Below are 23,692 nucleotides of genomic sequence, written 5' to 3' on the forward strand. Positions count from 1 at the left end.
AAATAAGTGCTGGCACTTAGCTATGAAACTATCATTTATACAGTGTGTAAAACAAATGTGGAAGAGAAGAGTGGACCATGGAAATGAAAGGAATAAAAAAACAAATATTTCTTACCCTGCATTTTTTCACAAACAAACCCATAGCCTTCTTCTCTACAGTCTTCAAAATACCATTTTCCAGTGAAATGAAAATTAGGATTATTTGACAGCAAGGCACAGAGAGGAATGCGTTTTTGAACTTCGGTGGTGTTATGACTTGGAATCTTCAAAAGAATACATGTTTTTTTAAAAATGGTAACATATAACGTTATTATAACATTGATATTTTTATTAAGGACATAATTTAAAAAATTCAAACACTATTATTCCTTTATTTGCATTTAATAAACCTGTTCACAAATCAGTTCATAACCCACAAAATAAATAATTATTGTGATGAGTAAAGAAATTATATTCATGGAACACATGACAATTATATGAAATTACATTATTAAAAACTAATATATTAACAACCAACTAATAAAAATTGATGCCTACAAAATATAGGAAGTAAAAAAAAGTTCAGTAAACAAGTCTCAAATAGGATCTCTTGCTAAAATGATTTCTAAAAAATAAATCTTAAAACTTACATTTACTATATCAAATGGGGACCAATTAGAATATGACACGGGCCTTCCATTTAGCCATTTTTCATAATCATCATTTTGTAACCCTATCCACACATTAGTGGTATGGCCAAAAAGATTCATAGTAATGAAAGCTGAAAAATAAGAATACATTATCAAATTTAATACCATATAAACCATTTGGGTAATCATCAAATTCTGTTTATAGCTATGATTTTATTTAAATGATAGCAAAACTTAATTACGAATCAACTGTAGGAATTTGTTACTTTGTCCTTATTAAGATGATGCCGTCTCTGTCACTTTTGTTCAGTTTAAATTGACAGCAATTAGCTGGCTAAGCCTGGGATTTCATCATATCATTAGTAAAACAATTTCCAGTGTTCATTCAGTGCCTTTCTAAACAAAAGAGGGTTTATCCATTATACTTAACTAAAGTATACGATTATTGCCTAAATAGCAAATGAAAGTGTGTAGGTAACTCTAAAGGGATCTAAAAAATTATACCATGCAATTATAATAGACTATACCTCAGATTATTTTAGCCATTTTGAAATGCCGATCATAAATATATCCTTATTCTTTCCACTACGCCTGGTGAGACAAAAGACTCCCAAAAATCAGCAGTTTGTAAACAATGGAGTGTACTAACTTTTACAGATGTCATGATATGAACCTTATAGGTCAAACTGAAAACGTACGTGTCACCAGCAATATAATACTTAAAATGTTGATTTGGAAATGTTAGTATTTTGGAGGAATATTTTAACAGACGCTTGAATAAAAATGGTGATTTTTGCCTGATTGAACATTGAATACTCTACCTTGTTCCACCTCATTTTCAATGGCGACAAGTGTCCCCCCTTCTTCAACACAAAAATCTTGAGCAGATGTCCAGTTCTTCCAATCGCTTGGGTCCTTGGGGATTTTCATCAAAAGGCACTATAAAAATGTCCAAAAAAGCATTCATTTCCATATTTTCCTAAACGAATTAAAAGTTTCCTAAAGATACTGAGGAACAGCTTTGAAAATTTTTAATAATTTTCTTGCACAGAAATGACTCTTTCCCCCCCACACCCCCACCAGCTGCTCCAGAGGTGTGAAAGAAAAACAGAGGACCAGCTTTCAGGGTGAGTCAGTGCCTTTTGTACATTTGCATCAGGCGGGAACAGAGGATGCAGGATGTCAGAACGATGTCTTCAGCTCAAGGAAAAATAGCATTCCTTCTAAAAAGGAGCCAGCCTGACTGCAGAGTTTACAGTGGAGGATTTAATCTTGAAAATATTTCTTTCGGTGGCAGTTAATAGATTTGTTCCATTTTATTTACAAATACGCTTCCTCACTTTAAGTGAGAGAGGAATATTGAGGAATCAAACCACATCAGGTATTTAAATTCACTAAATACTTGGAGTCAGCCATGTGATCCAAAAGTCAATGAGGAAGAACCAGAAAAGAAAAAAATGAGCCCAATGGGAAGAAAAGCAAGGGAGGACCAAGGAAACCTAGGAAGGAGAAACAAAGGGGAGGGGTGCCAACAAGGTCAAAAGGAACTCAGAAAGAAGGCTGTGGGGTTTGGCAGTGAGAGTTGATTTTCACTCGAGAGAGAATCATGTCTATGGCGTGGCAGGGGTTACTTATTATGGGATGAGAAATATGGAATGGTAACTGCTAGGCAGATCAGGCAAGTTGAAGAAAATCACCCCCTCACCAAGCTCAGTGAAATTTAATCATGTTAGTTGGGCTATATGGAGTCAGGGGAGAGGGAAAGATAGAAGAGAAAGGCTGTAACAGATCAGGCAAAGTTCCAGAGAAGTCAGGAGAGACTTTATGCCAAAAATATTCCATATGGATTATTCTCTCATTAATGAACATAGCCAACCCTGGTCATTGATAGGTGTGATCTTGAGGTCTGCCACTGAGAAAATCCCAGCTACAAGATTATTCTAGGCTAATGTGGCAACCTCCATGCCACGTGAGAGCGCATCCTTCTGCATCCTTCTTTAATTTCTAGGTTTATCAGTCCCCCATCCCTTCCCTACTGTCACAGACTCCTTACAAAGCAGAGGGACTAAGTGTTGCTCCTCTCTGAACAGCAAAACAAACAAGGTCCTCAGTAAATATTTATGCAACAAAGTAAAAGCCAATAGACCCTGAAATGATTGTCAAATGACATTCTCAGGATTCTAGATTTAGTCCAGTGGTTCTCAAACAAGGCCACTTTGCTCCTCAGGTGATATCTTCATAATGTCTAGAGACATTTTGGTTGTCACAGTTCAAGGGGGGAGGGGGTGGTGACTGCTATTGACAGCTAGTGAATTGAGACCAGGGATGCTGCTAAACATTCTATAATGCACCGGTCAGTCCCTCACAACAAGGAATTATCCAGCCCCTAATGTCAATACTGCTCAGGTAATTCTTTTCAGAACCCAATTCCGAACGTGTCACCCTTCAGGGATTTTCCACTGTTCTTAGGATAAAAACCAGAAACTCTGATCTAGCCTGAATTTGAGTTGCCAACTAAGAGAGGAAGTACATTTTCTCTTCTTCTGATCCCCTTTACCTTATTTGCTTCACAAAGAAATGGAATTGGCTTTAAAGGGTTTTAATTTTATAACAACTACCCTTTTATCAATTTCCTTTCATTCTGCCTCTTTCCTCTAATTACAAATTCCAAAGAGTGGCGCATACTAATTATTAGGAAGTCTTATCATTTAATGCGAATTCACCTTGTGTTCAGATAGTTGCACTAATGAACCATTCAAAAATACCAATGAACCTCACTGTTTCATTTAGCTCAATAAATCTCTCCAGAAAACACACACACATACCCCCGCTTCCCACCCAGCCCCCACCCCCCACCCTGTTTGCCTCAGCCAGGATTTACCAGCTTGAGTATGGGAGTGTAGACCCCCATTGCCACAACTTCATTGTTTCTAAAAATATAACATGTTCACTAACACACTTTGAAATTGTGTCAATAATTAAAGCAAAGTAGCAAGATGGAGTACAACACCCTCAATTTTAAATTGTTTATTACTGATTTGCAAAATGTGATCAGGTTTAATGCATCTCTGATATTACTGTGAATTAAGGATACCTTACTGTATTCCAAACGAGTTTTGAATATAAAACTCTTTTGTCTCAAAGTCATTTCCAGTTCAATACTTGAAAGTGGAATTCATGATCTTCCTCCCAAATTTGGTCCTTTTTCAGTGTTCTTACTGACATTGAATGGCATAGTCAGTCATGCATTTACCTAAATCTGAAACCTGAGCGTCTTCTCACCCTTCAGTCACCTTCATCACCCCTTCGGTCCTACCATTTGGACGTCTCATTTCTGAGACCTTCACCACTCTCCCTATTCCCACCACCCCACAGTCTCCGCCACCATCATCTTAGCCCAAAGGACTTATCTCTTGCTTGGACTATTGCAATATCTTTCTAACTGCTCTTACTTTCCTCAACCTCACCTTCCTCCAGTCTATCTTTGGTACTGCAACCTGAATGATTCTTTCTTTTCAAAACTCAACCCTGATGATCATATCCCTCTTTAGTTAAAACCCTTCAGGGTTTCCTATTGCTCTTAGGATAAAAACCAGAGACTCTTAACACAATAATCGCCCTTGCCTACTTCTTTTGTCTCACTTTCTACATTCTAGTTCTCTATGCTTCTTTTACTTTCTTCAATATGTCACATTCCTTCTCACCACAGGTCCTTAGTACATGTAGTTTCCCCTACTTTTAATGTTTCCTGTCCTTCTGACCACCTCAGTCAGGTCCTCCTGTTATATACTTTTATGGAACTGTGTAACTCTCCATCGCTTCTGTCACAGTTGTAAATTAGAGTTATTTTCCTGATTTGCTAATGTTTTCTCCCCCTCTAGTCTGTAAGCTCCCAAAGAGAAGGGATTATATTTGTTTTCCTCACCATTGAGTTGCCAATATCCAGCATATTTAAATGCAATGAATGAATAAAGCGCTAAGAATTTGAATAATTTAAAAGAGGAGAGAGTTGGTTTTTTTTTAAGGAAAAACTGTGTCGTGCATGAAACCAAATATTGGCTAATCCAAAATTAGATGGTGCAAAGCAGCCATCAGCACTAAATCCAGGTCCCTGAATAAAAATGTATAAGTAGAAGCACAAGAGTTAATCTAATATACACAGAGAATTTCTTCCTCTTACATACAACTCTGCTGTGACAAGTATCTTAGATGACTCACTCTTCCTGGGGTAATCCCTGGTCAAACCTCTTTTACATCATCAAACATGGGGAAAATAATTTATGAGAAATGAGAAAAGACACTTAACTTCTGGTATCTCAGTTTTGAAACTCTTAAAGGTGAAGAGTCAACCAAGTGGGATTTTTTTCTTAGAAATAACCAATGAAAATTTGTCCTAGGAAGTTGACAAACAAGAAGCAAAGTTTAGTGGAACATAATACAGTGACGCTTATTCAAAATTCTGAAGTGAGTAATGTCTGTCGTTGCTATCTCCCAGTTCTCCTTCTGTAGCTTTTTTTTGTTAGAACTATGCCCACTGGGCTTTCCACTCCTCTCAACTATTAACCCTCCTATTCCCACCTTTTCTAATGATCTGATAAACCCACTTATCCCAAAGTGTAGGTGACAGATGAGGCCATCTCAGAAATATTTCCCTTAAAAAACGTAATGGAAAGTGTTAAGGCAAAGGCATGAGACTCCAGTGGTGGGATTTTAGCCATTAATATGCAGGGGAGAGCACTGTGGGTGGGGAGACACACTTGGGGACCCTGAAATCTCACTCTGTAAAAGGTCACCCTCTCATGAAGCCTGCTGTGACCCTATCCTTAGTAATCAGATCCTCTGAATGATTAGAAGACTAAGTTGTGTAACTGTTGCATTGCTGGGCAATTATTGGCTGCACATTAGAATAACCAAGGGAGCTCTTAAAAAATACTGATGCCTGGATCCCATGCAGATCAATTAAATCAGAATCTTTGGGATGTCACCTGCACCTTGATATTTTTAGAAAGCTCACCTGGTGATTCTAAATATTTGATCAGGGCTGTGAACCACTGATCTAGCTACTGGTTATCAATAAAAATTAAAAAGACCCTCTGAGCTACATGAGGGTGTTTTAATCCTGCTCCATAGTTAGCCTTAGAAAGCCCTTCTCTCATGTGTGTGTCTGTGCTTTACTCATGCCCCTTCTTATTCTTTCAAAGGAAGCGTTCACTTGTTCTTTTGCCCTGGGTCTGCTGCACCATCACCATTATCATGCCCATATGTGTACATACTCCCCATGTTTACACAGGAGGAAACATGGAATATAGCTAAGCTATGTAGATAAGAAAGTTTAAGGAAAGGACAATGGCCAAGGGTAAACCAAAAGCAACCATTGTAAGTTTCTAAGAATTATTTCTCTAATGCCAAGGGTATGACTTGTCATGAATTTCCTTAAAATATTCTTTTTTATACATGGGATGCACTTGTTTTAATAGTTGTGAAAAACTGTCAGATACAAGAATTAACTAAAAATGGATCAAAACCTAAATATAAGAGCTAAAACCATAAAGCTCTTAGAAGAAAACATGAGGTAAATATTTGTGAACTTGGATTTAGCAACATATTCTTAGATATGACACCAAAAGCATGAGCAACAGAAGAGAAATTGAACTTCATTAAAATTAAAAACTTTTGTGCACCAAAGGACATTATCAATAAAGTAAAAAGACAACCTAAAGAATGAGAGAAAATACCTACAAAACATATATCTGATAAGCGTTTTATATAAAGAGCTCCTACAATTCAATAACAAAAAGACAAATAACCCAAATAAAAAAGTGGGCAAAGGAGTCGAATAGACATTTTTCCAAAGACTATATATAAATGGTCAATAAGCACATGAGAAGATGCTCAACATCATTAGTCATTAGGGAAATGCAAATCAAAACCAAATCTAGTGAGATAACACTAGACTCTAGTGTTGGCAGTAATCAAAAAGACAGGTAAAAACAAGTGTTGTCAAAAAAAAAAAAAAAATAAGTGTTGTCAAGGATGAGGAAAAATTGCTAGCATATACTGTTGACAGGATTGTAAAATGGTTCAGCCACTGTGGAAAACAGTTTGCTCGTTCTTCAAAAAGTTAAACATAGAATTAGCATATGATATAGCAATTCCACTCCTAGGTATATACCCCAAAGAAGTGAAAGCAGGGACTCCAACAGATACTTGTGTGCCAATGTTCATAGCCGATTTATTCACAATAGCTAAAAAGTGGAAATAACCAAAGTCCATCAACAGATGAATGGGTAAACAAAATGTGGCATGGAATATTATTCAGTCATAAAAAGGAATGAAGTTCTGATACATACTATAACATGGGTAAACCTTGAAAACATTATGCTAAGTGAAATAAGCCAGCCACAAAAGGAAAATATTGTATGAGTTCATTTATATGAATTATCTAGAATAGGCAAATTCATAGAGATGGAAAATAGATTAGAGCTTACTGTGGGCTAGAGGGGATGGGGAATAGAGAGCTATTGCTTAACCAATTACAGAGTTTCTGTCTGGGATGATGATAAGTTTTGGAAATAGAAGTGATAGTTGAATAACATTGTGAATGTAATTAATGCCACTGAATTGTATACTTGTAAATGGTTTAAATGGCATATTTTATGTTATGCATATTTTACCACAATAAAAAGCTAATTGTCAAAGGTTTTAATAAAAACCTTAGTTATACTCAAGTTCTATTGAATATTTGCTACGTTTGTCATATTGAAATGTATAAATAATTTACAACTGGTAGAAAGAGTTTATGGTTTGAGAAAATAAGAAGCAGACTGAAGGTATCAACTATTAAAAATAGTGTGTCTCAATACTATATAACACTTTAGAGAATGACTATATTATTTTAGAAAATATTTCACAGTGCCCCCGGACTGATTGTGTCATAGGGCTAAGGTGATTGGTAATTCTTAAGTTCTTATATGAAGTGGCAGCTGTAGGAAAGGGACAAGACTCAGGGTCAAAAAACTTAAGGTTGATTCTCAGCCTGACACTTATTTGCTGTAAGTTTCAGAAAAAACACACAATTTTATTAGACTCAGTCTTCTCATAGGTCAGATGGGATGACAATTCTGTGTATTTTAAAAATTCAATAAAACAAGAAATATATATATATATTCATTATATATATATTATATATATATTCATTATACATATATTCATTATATATATATATTCATTATATATGTATGAAATTGCCAGCAGAAACAGCTACATGGTAGAAGAAACCCAAGTGTCCATCAATGGATAAATGGAAAAACAAAATGTGTTATGTACATATAATGGAATACTATTCAGTCTTAAAAAGGAAGAAAATTCTGACACATGCTACAACATGGGTGAGCCTGGAGGACACTGTGCTAAGTGAAATAAGCCAGTTACAAAAGGACAAGTACTGTATGATTCCACTTACATGTGGTGTCCGAAGTAGTCAAATTAATAGAGACAAAGTAGAATAGTGGTTGCCAGGGGCTGTGGGGAGGGAGAATGAGGGGTTGTTGTTTAATGGGTTTAGAGTTTCGGTTTTACAAGATGAAAAACGTTTGCAGAGTCATTGCACAGCAGTGTGATTATACTTAACACTACTGCACTATACATTTAAAAACGGTCAAGATGGTAAATTCTATATTATGTGAATATTACCACAGTTAAAAATATCAGTGCCAAATATGTAGTGGGTGCTCAATAAATGTGTATTAAGTCCAGACGGCCCCATTTCACAAGTTAACAATGAGAGGAAGATCACAAGGGAGGCAATGCCCTACCAATGTAACTAAACACATAGACTGAAAATTGTCCATGATGGAGGGGCAATTTCATATTAGCATATGAAATTATGACACAGTTTGAGTTTTTAATTATCAAAGAGTTAAACATTTATAATTTGAGATACATTTTAATTACTTCCACCTAAGGCTTATAAAGTTATTTTATTTTAAAACATAAGGAGTAGAGGGGAAGTCTCAGCCTTAATTGGAGACAGTATCAGAAATAATAAATCTAGTTTACAGTATCCCCACTGGCCATTTAGGAAAAAAATCCAATTCTGCATGGAAGTGCCAGCTATATGAGGCTCAAGACAAAGTTGACGGAGCTACGTTATTAGTCAGGCAGTTGACAAGGCAGATAGAGCTCTATGAGGGCTCCAGGCAGGGAAGACACAAAAGAAGAAGACACAGTCTGGGCCCTCTGGAGCTGACAGCTCATTTGGGAACAGGGCCTAGATACACATGCCCACCCCCACACACATGCCCACACGCACACACACGCCCACACACATGTGCACGCACCCGCATCCCACCTAATGAAACAGTCATACAGTGCAATGAATGACAATGTCAGTAGCAAAAACTGAGTATACATATGAAGGGTGGTGTCAAGGCTGTTTTTGACAAAACCTTTTAATTTCAAGAGATCTGCCCCTAAATAGAAAACTTCTCAAATCTCTTGAAAATTGTGACAAAAAAATTCCAGGTCCAATGGACAGCTCGTAGTTTTTCAAAGCCACACCTGCTTTTTGATTACTTTCTAAAATTAAAACCTACAAAAGAGAAACAAAAGCAACTTTTTGAAAACAAGTTTACCTTATAGTCAAAATATAACCATCCTTTGGGACATGTTCCATGTTTTTTTGGTGTATCTTTCTCTTTCTCTATGATCCAAAACTTTTTTCGCTTACAGATGCTAGGCATAGAAACTGAACACTCTTCACTAGCCCAGAGTCCTGGAAGAGAAAATGGTTAGAAATGACCAGAAACAACGGTGACTCTTTGTAGGCATTCTCTAGTGGTCACTGTTTTTTTATGACTGCTGTGGTTTACCAGACTTTGTTAAATCTAGAAATTGAACTAAATTTAACTACTAATCATAGAATTCTCTAGTGACAAGAGCTAACTGGGCAAGGTGCCAAATCAGTAATTCTAATTTAAGAATGTAGAAGGTTTGCAAATGCAAAAGAAAAAAAAAATCTAAACAAATACTGCGATTGCAATCACAAAACTGATGAAAGTTTTAAGAATATTTGACTTGGTTAGCCAAAGAATACTTTGTAGAGTAATATTTTTGACTTAAAGTATTCAACCTCAAGATACAAAAATTCTAAAACAATAGATGATAATTTCTACTTTATAATTATTAAAAATATAATAATTTAGAAAAAATAACTCAGGAATTTCTAAGGAAGAAGCACTTCTGAACCCTGACCCTTAAACAAAACACACACATTTAGAGACATGCCCTCAGGAATATAGCCCAAAGTCCTCAGTCTCTTGGAAAATGTTCTTTTAATTAGAAGAGCTGTATTTTCAGAGTAAAGGTTTATAGAATGCATTTCATTAGCATTCAAGTTACAAATTCCAGAATAGGGCAAGGATGCATGTAGATTGCAAGGGCAGGTTCAGTTTTCTAGTGTGAGGGGTATAAGCCAAAAAGATATTGGCATTCTGAAGGAGGGGCTGGAATGCTATTTTCAATGCCGATTAGCTGCCATTCTTCCAGAATCACAAATAGCCTTTCTGTAGGCTGTTGTGACACCTGCTGGCAAAAGCGAGCTGATTAACAACATGGTTTTTCCTCTCTTAACTTTCTCTGCAGCTGCCCTTACATCAGAGATTGCTTTCCATGTTTATCCCTCTCCTGACTTGGGAGAATCTGTTAGAGTCAGGGACATCATTACCTTTTATTGGATAGAAACAGCGGGATGGATATGAGTGGACAATCAACCCCAATAACACTGTATTGATGAATAGAATTTAAAAACCCATCTTAAATGTGCACGTACTTCTAAATCCAACTGGCAGAGAATTGGTGTTCTAAGGCAGGTAGCAATTAATGCCTGGTGTTAAAACAAGAACACTGAATTCAATGAAAATTTTTCTTAAATGGGAAAGTGAAAGTAAATTTCAGAGGTTAAAGTTCTGACCAATTATAAACTGGATCCTACAAAGAGATTTTTTTAAATGGGCCCATGTTGAAATTTCATAGAGAATAGTATTTGTCAGGCAATTTTTAACCCATTTCAGTGGGCCCATTTTTGGTAGTTTTGGTTCAAGAGGAAGGACTTACCTGGATGTAAATTATTTTCAAGAACATGAATGCATGGCATAAACTGTAGGAATGGTCATCCTTAAGACTTATAAAATTAAACACACTCAGTTGAAAACCAAAATAACCAAACAAAACCTTCTCACTGAACTAATGCAATGAAAAGGAGACTTAAAGTCTTCTGAAAATTATGTTTGTATTATAAACCCAAAAGTGGATGAACAAAATAACCTGTTATGGATGAAATGAAGCCACATCTCTGGCTCTGATTAATCATGGATTCTTCTTTTCCTTTGTCCCAGTTCTGGTATATTACTGGGGATCCATCTCTCCAGCTGCAGGAAAATCAAAAAATTAAAGGTCTTCTCTCATTCTGCACGTTCAATCTCCAACACCATTTTTGGAGTTCTGGGATATGGACTGAAGGCATAATATTTTATTAAATTAAAAATAAATTCACGTCTGCGGTTAGGGAAATGAAAATTTGTAAGTTAAAGATAAGGTTTGAAGGCTTTTCAACAAATTTTTTAAATTTTAATTTTATTTTTATACAGCAGGTTCTTATTAGTCATCCATTTTATACACATCAGTGTGAACATGTCAATCCCAATCTCCCAATTCATCACACCACCACCACCACCACCGCTGCCGTTTCCCCGCCTTGGTGTCCATACGTTTGTTCTCTACATCTGTGTCTTTATTTCTGCCCTGGAAACCGGTTCACCTGTACCATTTTCTAGGTTCCACATGTATGCATTAATATACGATATTTGTTTTTCTCTTTCTGACTTACTTCACTCTGTATGACAGTCTCTAGGTCCATGCACGTCTCTAAAAATGACCCAATTTCATTCCTTTCTATGGCTGAGTAATATTCCATTCTATATATGTACCACATTTCCTTTATCCATTTGTCAATTGATGGGCATTTAGGTTGCTTCCATGACCTGGATATTGTCAATAGTGCTGCAATGAACATTGGGGTGAATGTGTCTTTTTGGATTATGGCTGTCTCAGGGTATATGCCCAATAGTGGGATTGCTGGGTCATTTGGTAATTCTATTTTTCGTTTTTTAAGGAACCTTCTACTGTTCTCCACAGTGGCTGTATCAATTTACATTCCCACCAACAGTGCAAGAGGGTTCTCTTTCTCCACACCCTCTCCAGAACTTGTTTGTTCAGCAGTGTTTTCTGATTCTGGTGTTCTCGAAAGAGGGAGTGAGAGCATATCCTTCTGCTGCACCATCTTAAACCAATCTCCTATTCAACAAGTTAACCATTAAGATATAGTCCAATCATTCTGCAAATAAAAACCTGTCAAACAAAGTTAAATGCAAATTAATCAATGTCCATACCGAAATTCATCATTGACTCTTTCTTCCCGAAGTCCAATCCACCAGTTTACACCATACTTTGATAGCTATTTAAAAAAGAGAGAGAGAATGTCAGAATTTATCCTACTTTTTTTCCCTTTTCACTATTAAGATTAATGGGGTCACTGTCAATAGCTTTCTATTCTTCAGTATTTTACCCAATTATCTAAAGAAGAGTACACTAAGGCCTAGCATCTTGAGAAGACCTGAAACTTCATTATTCTAAACTACTCCCTCCTCATTCTGTAAGAAAATTGGAATCAAATACTGAAAATTATTTTGATTTCATACAACATGCCATAACTTTGTCACAATGTTTCCTATATATATTTAAAGGTAAATTCTCTAACTCTCATAAAAGGAATTTAAAAAGTAATATTGTAAAGTAAAATAGAATGTGGATTCCTTTTTTGACTAAAAATTTAGTGGTTTATGCCCTCAGTGATTTATAGAAGTTTACTATACATGCCACCTACTTGAAAAACAGTTCAAGGCACAAAGATCTCAATAGTAAAAATAATTTGTATTTTAGGCACTAGTCTGATTGGTAAGTTTTTAAACTAAGTATTAGCACCCTCCCCATTCAAATGGAAACTGCATTATAGGACAAAATAATACTACAGTATTTCCAGTGTTTGACAACTAGAAAATTATCCTTTATATATTTTATGAGTTTACACCATTATTTATTACATAGATCCCAGCACAACAAAGAATAAACTTGAAACACCGTAGGCATGCACATGCATACGCACATTAGAGCAGATGTAATACTGGACCTATGACCCAGGAAATTGAAATTCCTTCTTTAACTATAAAAGAAGAACAGGCCTTAAGGATTTCTCTAAGGTCTTTAAATCAATATTCTTTATTGGGTGTGTGCTGTGTGTGAAATGTAACTTAACTTTTTATGCTAAAATCCTGTTAATTTGAAGGCACTGTACACTTCAATTTACACTTTCATTTCTTCTGTAAAGACTTGGGAATGCATTTTAAGATATACAAATATTTTTCATGTGAATTTCTGCTCATCATACAACAGAACCTAATAGCTCTCTAACATTCTAATTTATACACAGGTATTTTTACTCCTTAATCAGTGTGGCTGTCTGCCATATCAGCAATTTGAAAATAATGCAAGATGGAGCAACTATAATTTTGGATCCCTGAGTTGTTGTTTCACGGACGTGTTCTTACATGCTGAATTTAGACTCCTATTGTCAGATTTTGGAATGGGTCCATGGAGACTGGCTTTGAAATCAGTGGAAGAACCACAATTTCATTCAATCTAAAGAGGTCTTATGTGCAACAAGAGTGGAAATCATGGCCCGATTGTTCACTGCCCCAATTAAGGACCTCTAAAGAGGAAGTATAACTACTTCCACAGAGGAAGTATAACTTCCTTCCACAGAGGAAGTATAACTACTGCATCTTAAGTGGCATATTTATTACTACCTCGATTATAGCACGGTAATCCTCCACAGGGCACATCACAACCTGTTGTGATATGGAACAGAAATTCATAGGACAAGATAGAGACACCCAAAGTGAAAAATCCAATGTGAAAAATAGATGTTGTAAATTTCAGTTTAAGTATGAAACCTCAACAATAGAAGACATTAGTATTCTTTTGTATAAAAAATGTGATACAACCGTGTACCTCATAGTATCAATTATGTTTTGTTACAGAAAAGCAGTCATTATAGATAGCATCATATGGAAGAACACACCAAAAAGAAATAACCCACAGCAATAGCCAATATATTAATCTACTAAGCAGTATAAGGAAGAACAACCTGTCATCTCTTAAAATGTTTCCATAAAAATAGCAAAACCAAGTTATTTTAAGGATTTAAAACACCAGATTTTTGAGGATGACTAATAGATTTGATATATTTTTGTTAGAAATATTTTGAAATAAAATTTTAAAAGTAAGAGTAAATTGCAATTTTGAAATGCAAATATTGTACAACACAGCACAAAAATGTTAGTTCATGTCAAACAACGCCTAAAGTGCTCAAAAAACTAGTACTCAGAAATTCCCTCGCATCATGCCTTGTGGTCTTCTGTTAGTCAAAGAGGAAATTCTGACTCATCACTTTTCCAAGCTGGAAATATTCTGTTAAAAAAATTCTGCTTCAGATTTTTTAAAATGCATCCAGCTTTCTTTTTCAATAATTAGTTCTTCTACTCCCCAACTGAATGTTGTCTTTGTCTTTCACATTTCTGAGTTACTACTCTTCTTAGAGGAGCTATACAATACATATGTAACTTTAAAAATATTTAATTATTTAATTCTTATTCTTCCTGTAACTATAGGATGGGCATGCCACAAGAACGAGTGGTATGACCTCTACATATTTAGTTCCTCATCCAGAACTTCTGGACTGACTCATTCCAGCCAGATGTTCTTAGACATGGGATTTTTTAGTTAAGAAATGTAAATGGTCACCGTAAATACCACCGCTACCACCAACAAACATTGCCTAACTGCTATAAACTAAGCAGGAGGAAGAACTGCTTTCGAAATGTACAGCATTCTTTTTTCTAAATCGATACCCTTCCCATTTGGCTTTCTTGCTCCATTCTTGGTCTGCACATTCCCTATGATGATTTTCTTCTGTGTTAGATCAGTCAGCCACTCACCCATAATACTGACAGGGCATTCTTTATTAATATGGTCATAGGTTTGGTAATAATGTTGCCATATAAGACACTACAAGGTTTGTCTGGTTTGAGATCACTAGATCTAGTCCTCAACTAGATCATGGCAATGGCTATGCCTTTTCAAATGTCTAAGCCTGTGGGGTTTTACTCTTCCCTTCAATGGGAGATATTAACTCTGCCATTTCCACTGACTTCCCAACAACCAAAGACTGGGAGAGTGAATTAAGGGAAAGGTTAAGAGAGAAGACCTGCAGAGGTTCCTAAAAGAGCTAAGCTCTGCTGGAACGATCAAAGAAGCCCTTTACTGTGCATATCTGAGACATAGCTGACAGCCATCTTTTGGGGAGGGATTTTATTTTATTTTATTTATTAATTTTAAAAAGTTGAGGTATAGTTGTTTTACAATATTATATTAGTTTCAGCTATACAACATAGTGATTCAAAACTTTTATAGATTATACCCCATTTAAAGTTATTATAAAGTAATGGCTATATTTCCCTATGCTGTACAGTATATCCTTGTAGCTTATTTATTTTATACATAGTAGGTTATATCTCTTAATCCTCTACCCCTATCTTGTCCTCCTTTTCTCTCCCTACTGATAACCACTAGTTTGTTTTCTGTATCAGTGAGTTTGTTTCTGTTCCGTTATATTAATCATTTGTTTTGTTTTTTAGCTTCCACATATAAGTGATAACGTACAGTATTCCACATATAAGTGATAACGTACAGTATTTATCTTTCTCTTTCTCTTTCACGAAGCATGATACCCTCTAGGTCCATATACGTGTTGCAAATGGCAAAATTTCATTCTTTTTTATGACTGATATTCCATTGTATATATGTGCCACATCTTCTTTATCCATTCCTCTGTTGATGGGCATTTAGGTTGCTTCCATGTCCTGGCTACTGTAAATAGTGCTGCTATGAACATTGGGGTGCATGTATCTTTTCGAATTAGTGTTTTCATTTTTCTTTCAGATATATACCCAGGAGTGGAACTGCTGGATTTAGTTCTTTGAGGAACCTCCATACTATTTTCTGTAGAGGTTGCACCAACTTACGTTCCCACCAACAATCAGCAAGGGTTTCCTTTTTTTGGATGGATTTTAGAACTAGCATTTTAATGTAATGAATATGCTGTTCTGCTGCCTGCGGCCGTTTTTAAAAATGACCTTGTAAGTCAGATGACCTGAGATCACTTCCAAATTCCACTACTTAGCTGCTGTGTAACAAAGTTCCTTCACCTCTTTGGAGTCTTAGCTTCTTCATCTGTAAATTATGCTGACGATAGAACTTCCCACAGAGAGTTCTTAGAAAGATTAAATGCCATTAAATGTTAGTACTTAGCCGTGCTTGACACTCTTACAGTAAGTATTGGCCAAATATCAGCTCCTCTTGGGACGTGCACTTTGCATGTCCATGGATTCGTTTTCAGCCATTCACATGATCTCTTGTTATTGCCGCCAGGGGTGAGGAGTCTGCTGTCTAGCTAAAGAAACAAATGTATTTTCCGAGGTCATGATATGTAATTTGTTGATACTCAATATTACAGTTTTGGCTTGAGTGTTCCATTTGTAGGAGATGAAGAGAAGTAAAACAATGCATGAACCAATAATACCGGGGAACATCCAGTTCTCATGGTTGGTCTGCCACTGAGTCTCTGTAAGGCCGTGCAGTTGTCACCTAACTCCTCTGGTTCTTGACTTTTCCATCAAAATGCAGTAGTAGTCCCAACCTGCATGCACTTCACAGGCTGTATGTGTATCAAACAGAATTATAGAAACAGGAAAGCCCACTGAGGTGTGAGGGGAGACATTTCTCTTACAAGTCAAGGATGCTTTAATCCAGAGCTTCATTTTAACAGTCAACTTGCAAGCATAGGAAAAGATGATAGAGCAACCAAGGATTCCTGCAGAGCATGAACTAATGTTAAATTATGGGAAAAGAAAAAAGGCTCTTTCTTATCTTCAACAATTTCCTAGGGAAAATTGGGAATGAGGTTTTTCCTCCCTGGTGCCCCCTTGGTAATTTGTACATACTGCTCCCTTTTCCCTTATTACATCATGTTATTTCCAGCTTTTTAAAGACACTGACTGTATTTTATTTTTGTGTCCTTGACAAATACCACAATGTCTGAGACATACCTAATGCTCAATAAATGCTTGCTGAAGAAATACACTGAAAACCAACACTATTCCTTGGCAGTCTATTCATTGTTGAATGGATTTTGCATGCTGCTTTCTAACAAGCCTAGCTTCTCAAAGGATTTCTCTATCTGAAGTTGAAATGGAGAACCACTCCTTACCATTTTCTGCATAGAGTCTAAAAAAATATTGTACTCTTATAAGTCAAATTTGAAACATTAAAACAGCCATGCACCTCCCAGTACTCTTTGTCGCTCATTTGTGCTTTATTTTCCTCCATGGCATTTATCCATTTATCTTTTTCTAAAATATTATGTAATTCTATTTATTTATATCGATTACAGTCTTCCTTCCCAGACTAGACTAAAAACTCCAGGTGGGCAGGAATTTTGGTCTATTTTAATCACTGATAGAGCCTCAGCCCCTAGAAGAGTAGACTCAATAAATATGCATTGAATGATGGAATGAACCTCACAAAAACAATAAAATACTATTTACTCATCCTTTGTTGCTAAAAAAGTATGAGGAGAAGTGAAATGACTGACCAGCATCGTAAACCTGTGTTTCCATTATTTGCTCTAAATCTCTGTGACAGGAAGAAAAACAGTTCTTAAAAATCTAAGACTTTTAATGAAACAGATAAATGTCTGAAGTAATATAAAAACAAAATCCCTCAAGGACAGAAGAAGGAGTTAAGCTCTGAGTTTCTCATATTTAATCATATTTAAGTACCGCTCTTATTTTGCCGTGGATGAATTCTTGTTCACGTGCAGAATGAATAGTGAGAATATCACTGCGCAGCCAGCCACAGACAAACTCAAAGGAGGACCATTCCGTGGCAGAGGTATGAAAAAGGTACTCTGCATCCTGATAAAAGAGCCAGGGTGCATCTGAAAGAAAAATAAGCAACACAGGTGAGGCAACAATTATTGAGCAATGTAATACAGACTTAAACAGGGTATACTGTGATTGACCCCAAATGTGTAATTTGGTCACTCAGCATTAAGAAAATGTGTGTGTATACACCCACTCCCACACATAAATAAGTATACAATTTACTTATTTTCCTTGGTCTATTTCATATAAGAGACATTCACGTATATTCAAAAGTCTGGGATAGATACATATTTTTAAATCATGTGTCATGAAAATGGAGTTAAGCTATGATATGTCTTCAGTAATATTTAGTGACATTTATTAGTTTGATTATTTATTAATGATGGATTTGTTAATTTGAAAAAATTAGTTCTCAATTGACACAAGAAAAGAGAAACTCGATTGGAGCTACGTAATAACACAGTAATGCTACAAAACAGCACAGAATTAGAAATTCAAGAACTGCCAGGATAGTTCTTACCATACTGGTACCAGGGTGGAATCTTGGGTCTCACATCTGCAGAGTGAAAGCAAACCGGTTTGAGTGAACTTTACTTACAGGTGTACTATCTCTGAATTACTTCAGGTCTAAACACAATATTTTGGACTTTGCTTTTTAAAAGATCATTTAAGAACCAGGTGTTGTTTGGAAAGTGGTAAGTTCTCATACTTGAAGAGGAAGCTCAAGAGAGACCTCTGGTTAAAGAGAAAAGGATGTGAATACTTGTTGAGAGCCTACTGTGTGTCACACTGTGCCAGGTGCTTTCACTTACTCATTTGATAAGTAATTTTGTTTGCTTGTAATGTCACAGTGACATTTCTTCCAGGTTGTACTTGCAAAATACAGTATTCCACAACATAGGCAGTTATTTTCATTTCCTACTAAGTTAGCGTACTGCACTGGTGTCACCTTTTCTCATTCCCCCATGATACGTTATTTGCTAAAAGAGTACAATTTGGTTCATCACGAAGGCTGTTGGTACTGTGCTCCAGGGTGCTTAAATTTTAGACCTCTGTAACTGTTCACTTGGGAAAATGCTATAGATTATTAGAAAGCAAACAAATAGTAAAGATCTTATTAATATTTTTACCTCTTGGAATTTTGCATATCCATTCACGTTTGGAACCACAGTATGAGGGTAGCAACGTTTTATTCGCCTTATAAACAGCACAGTTTCTTGCATCTTCTCCAAAATAATTATTGTCTAAAAATGAAGAGACAACCTGCAGCAGATGAAGTTCATTATTCCTTAATAATGATCCCCCGCAAAAAGTTTCAAAAGATCAAAAAGGCATCCCTGTAAATAAATCACGATAGACTTCTGGAGGAAGTAGGTTATGATGCCAGTTAAAGGTGGTTCCACATTTGTGAAAAGCAAGCTAATCAAAGCTTTATCATTTTTTTCCTGAAGATGCCTTTTTTTTTCCCTTTCTTTAAGAGGCATTCTACTCTTTTCTCTGGAAGGAACAAGTCAGATGAACTTGCACTCTTTTCTCACTGGCAAGATTAGGCTAGCCCTGGGATCCTGGGTAAACTGTTTAGAGGCTCAAGGATCCTTCAGAATCGAGTCTCACCTTTGATGTAGATTCTTTTGCATAAATACTAGGCTTTTAGTCTCTAATCACTGACTTCTAAGTCAACCCTAGCTTTAATCAGGAAACTATCCAATGTTTTCCAGGAATGATCACGTAACGGAGTATTGACTAGAGATTCAACCTTCTCAATGATTTGATGACTACTGGAGAGAAGAGTGGATGGACCATGAGTAAAACTGAGGTACAAAATTTGAAAAAAAGAGGGTTTTGAAACAATTTATACTCCTCAAACATCTACACGGTCATGCAACACTTCATCTAACTTAAATATATATAAGCTCAGATTCAGAGAATGGCATGAGTTTGATATTTATTTTGTCCAGAGGGAAGTGGCAAGGGACTCAGTCCACTGCTTCATCGCTTAATCTCATTGATTCTGAACCAAATTGTCTATTCCTCTCCTATTACTGATGAGTTTTTGTTTGTTTTACTAAAACGCATTCTCAACCTCTATGTACCACATTTTATTCTCCAAGTGCCGTATTAATGTTAACCACCCAACTGTGCCATGTGGTGGCTGCCATTTATGGGGTAGGTCCACCCTGCTATGCCCCTTCCACTCTCTGGGCCTTGGTTTCTTCATCAGCAAAACAGTTGGGTGGGGCTGGGTGATCTCTAAGATCTCTTCCTGTTCTCTGGTCCTGATGCCCTTTTCAAAGAAGCAGTACTGGGGTAGAATCGTTATTTTTTTAAACTAGCACACTCTTACTATTTTTGTTCCCACTATAAGCATGTAGCTTTTCCGCAAACCCCTTCCTTGCTACAGATTTGAACACCGTCTATGTAGCAGGCCTAGAGATAGATCCCTTTTCTCTATTGATCTTACTATTTCAAAGTTTGGCTGCCGCTGTTTTGCCACCAAGGAGACATTATGATATTGTGGCTTTGGAGGCAGACAACCTGTGTACAAATACTGTCTCTCATGTATTATTTTAGGCAAACTCTTTAATCATTTTAATACCCACTGTATTGAATCACCCTAAGGATGAAATGAGATCATGCAGGAGTGCACTCAGCATCGTAAACCTGTGTTTTCATAATTGTGGAATGCCATAATTCCACAATTATGTGTTCTGAGCACATAATTAGGGCTCAATGAACAGGAGCTGCATTAAATGCTCACTGCAGGCTGTTGCTAACCCCAGTTCACAGGTGAAACTGAATAACTTGATTTTGCATGTGCCTTCAGACGGATCTCATTTTAATCTGGGCTACTGCTACCGTTTTTTTCCCTATTATGAGGAAAATCTGAGAAATCCTCATTGCACCTGAAAAAAAAAAACCCAAAACGTAATTGTGAGTTCCCTCTTTCCTTCATAGAGGTTTTTTTACACATGAGGCTGAATGAAAAGCAAGTCTTTTTTTCCCCTTCCAAATAACTTGCTTTGTCTGGGAAGGAGGAGCTGTTTCTAAGGCTGGCATTTCTGTTCTTTTAGAGTGAGAGAAACTGAAAATGTTTCTTTTCACTGTGACACAGACAAGGGTCCCACACTCACACAATCAGGTGCTATGCAGCAGAGGTGTGTGTGGGGGGGGTGGTGCAAAGGAAGCCTGGTATTATTTTAGAGAGCAGTTGCTTCTCTGCTGGAGATTCTTCACATGGGAGATGGTTTGGGGGGCTTTTTCAGAGAATTTGATTCCTTTTTGGGATGAGATCTTATAGCTGGCTTTAGAACTATCTGGCTAGCAAAGGTTTCTCAAGACCTTGCTGAAATAACTCTTTTGGTACCAAGGTCTGGTGCGGTTTTTGATTTAGGTTTGGGTCATGGGGAAGATGGTCATTCTTTCCAGGTTCTCTTGGTTGGTTTACCAAGTGGTTCCAGGACCATCTGCTTTGAATTCATTTTCTTTTCTCTAGCTTGGAAAGACTTACAGGAGTTCCATCAGACCACTCCCAAGAGCCAGCATTCAGTGGGTTTCTTTTGTTAAATCCAATCCAGAACTGCCTTTCTTCTGTCCTATGAAGAGAGGAAACAAAAACTTGGATCTTCCCATTGAATTCGCAACATTATGTAAAATGTTCAAGAAATATTTTAAAGTATTTAGTTGTGTAGGGAACAGCTGATGCTACTGGCAAAACTGGTCAAGTCAGCAAGCATTTATTGTACATTTCCTGTAAGCAAAACCTGAGCTATAAAATGAACTGAGAGAAGATTAATCTCACTTCCCATTTCTCTTGGTTTGTATGGTGTGCTCATTGGTGATGGGCAGTTGGGGGAACAGTCAGCCCGTATTGAGAACATGGCTTTCGCATGTTCATTAGGAATGGCAATATCTTTCAATTAAGACAAGAACACATGAAAGCAAGTTGGTAAGAACTTTTGGAATATCTTTTCCCTAGAGGACTATTTATTTGCTAATTTACTATACTATTTATACTACTTTACTTTTTTAGTTTGTTGTTCTTTTGTCAAATGTTCATGTATTCTCTGAAGGTTAATCACCACCACCCCATTTAATAAAAGGTACACAGCAGATTTGTGTTTTTGGTTTTTTTTAAATGTCCCAATGTAAATAATTCCACAGCAAATCAGTCTGAGGCACCGTAGATTAACTTCAGCCGTCACCACTGGTTAGACTTGGTGAGAAGCCCCACAGAGAACCATCTTCCCTCCTATTAGGCTGAGGACGAATGCGTCAAACCAGAGAGCACTCAATAAATCAAGCAATAAAGCCTAATTATACAACGAATCATCTAAGATAATTTCTGAGAATAATTTTGAAGAATTAAAGATTTAAAAGGTTCAGAAGTCATGACAGATGCTTTATTTTCCTTGGTGCACAGAAGCAAGCCTGTTCTGAAGCAAGCCTGTTCTGAAGCATCCCCTTCTCAGATATTTGAGCTCCTTTGCCTGAACAATACAAATGAAAGTAAAATGTGACTAAAAAAGGTCAGAATCACTGAGGTGCATTGGTCACTGCCATGATAATAACTTACATTTAAGGTTGTGGGAAGGTGAGAATGCTGCCTTAAGGTTAAACCAGGCATATTAATCTTAATGGCCAGGCTGAAAACTCACGTCACTCTCCCTGCCTTGAGAGCTTTTTATTCCTTTCCTCATTGAATTCAGAATTTTACATTTTCCCTGCTGTATATTGGCTCCTAAACGATGAACTGGTATTTATTTTCTCTTCATCATTTTCCTAAAAATTATGTAACTTTAATTAATATAATATGAATATAATAAAATAGAAAAGCAGCGCCATAAGAAGGAGAAGAAGCATGTATGCTAACTATGAGAATTGGTTTATGTGGTATAACTAAGCATGAGATTTGACTGAAGTCCCTGGCAGTCTGGACAAAAAGTAAAACATACGTTATATAGCTTTCGTGATTAAGTGCCGAAGATCAATAATTTGATAGATACTTGACACTAAATTCACTAAATTCTTGACATTCCAAGTGTGAGAATTTATATAAATACAAGTGTTATAATGAAATTTGATGTTACAGCAAACTTGGAAGCAGTTTTCATGTGTTTCATATAGCAAACCTCACAATATGCAAGTATGAAAGGATGTTTTGCAAGGGGCTGAAGTCATGAAGCCAAGTTACAACTTAGAACAGTGGAGACGATCACATCTCCCTTGGATCTGAGGCCCCACACCAGACTAGCAAACCAATCAACAAGGAAGCTTCTTGCACTTTTCTTCAGCCTCAGAGAATCTGACTCAGCGGCTCTGGCGTGAGACCAGAGGGCACTGTGTGAGAAAGTCTCCCAAGTGAGTGTGAGAATCAGCCAGATTTGGGAAGCATGGTCTCAGGCCAGCATTTCCTGCAGGGACTAGCAGTTCCATGGGATGTTGGTAAGTGGTCTCAAAAAAAAAAAAGGGGGTTTTGCAGTCAAAGAAATTGCTTCCTTCTAGAAGCCTTTACAATGCTAAAGTATATGGCAAATTTCCAAGATCGTGCCTTGTTTTGCAAACATATTTGACCACAAAATCCCCCTATTTCCCCTGGAGTACTTCATGAGACACACACTGGGAGATATTCCCACCTTTGAGGTCATTTTTGTAGATGCTGGAGATGAATAATTTGATAGCTGTTACATATTAACCTTCTTAGGGGAGGGTCCTAAAGGAAACTTGTGGGGAATGCCAGGATTTTCCTCAAAAAGTAGTTCTGGATTTTCTCTGAGATTCAGGTAAGTGTTTCATTGAGACTTCAGATTTCCAGAGCTTGGAACAGAGTACCTGATATTATATTTGTGTTACATATATATGGAGGCATGCCCCCGCCCCCAGACCACAACATCCTCAGGGGCAGGATTTTGTCTGTCATATCTATTGCATTCTCCAGCCACCCATGCA

The 23,692-nt window shown here is 36.8% G+C and overlaps 1 protein-coding gene across 1 annotated transcript in view; it reads right to left on the minus strand.

The window, feature by feature from the left end:
- Positions 1-23,692, minus strand: part of PLA2R1 (phospholipase A2 receptor 1) — a 108,807-nt gene that overhangs the window by 13,627 nt on the left and 71,488 nt on the right. Inside the window, 10 exon segments of the mRNA XM_065880141.1 lie at positions 116-263; positions 630-760; positions 1,451-1,568; positions 9,263-9,402; positions 10,953-11,056; positions 12,077-12,141; positions 17,642-17,799; positions 18,267-18,302; positions 18,877-19,009; positions 21,255-21,339. Coding sequence (XP_065736213.1) covers positions 116-263; positions 630-760; positions 1,451-1,568; positions 9,263-9,402; positions 10,953-11,056; positions 12,077-12,141; positions 17,642-17,799; positions 18,267-18,302; positions 18,877-19,009; positions 21,255-21,339 — 1,118 coding nt within the window.

The sequence above is a fragment of the Phocoena phocoena genome, chromosome 7 (genome assembly GCF_963924675.1).
Source record: "Phocoena phocoena chromosome 7, mPhoPho1.1, whole genome shotgun sequence".
Taxonomy (NCBI): domain Eukaryota; kingdom Metazoa; phylum Chordata; class Mammalia; order Artiodactyla; family Phocoenidae; genus Phocoena; species Phocoena phocoena.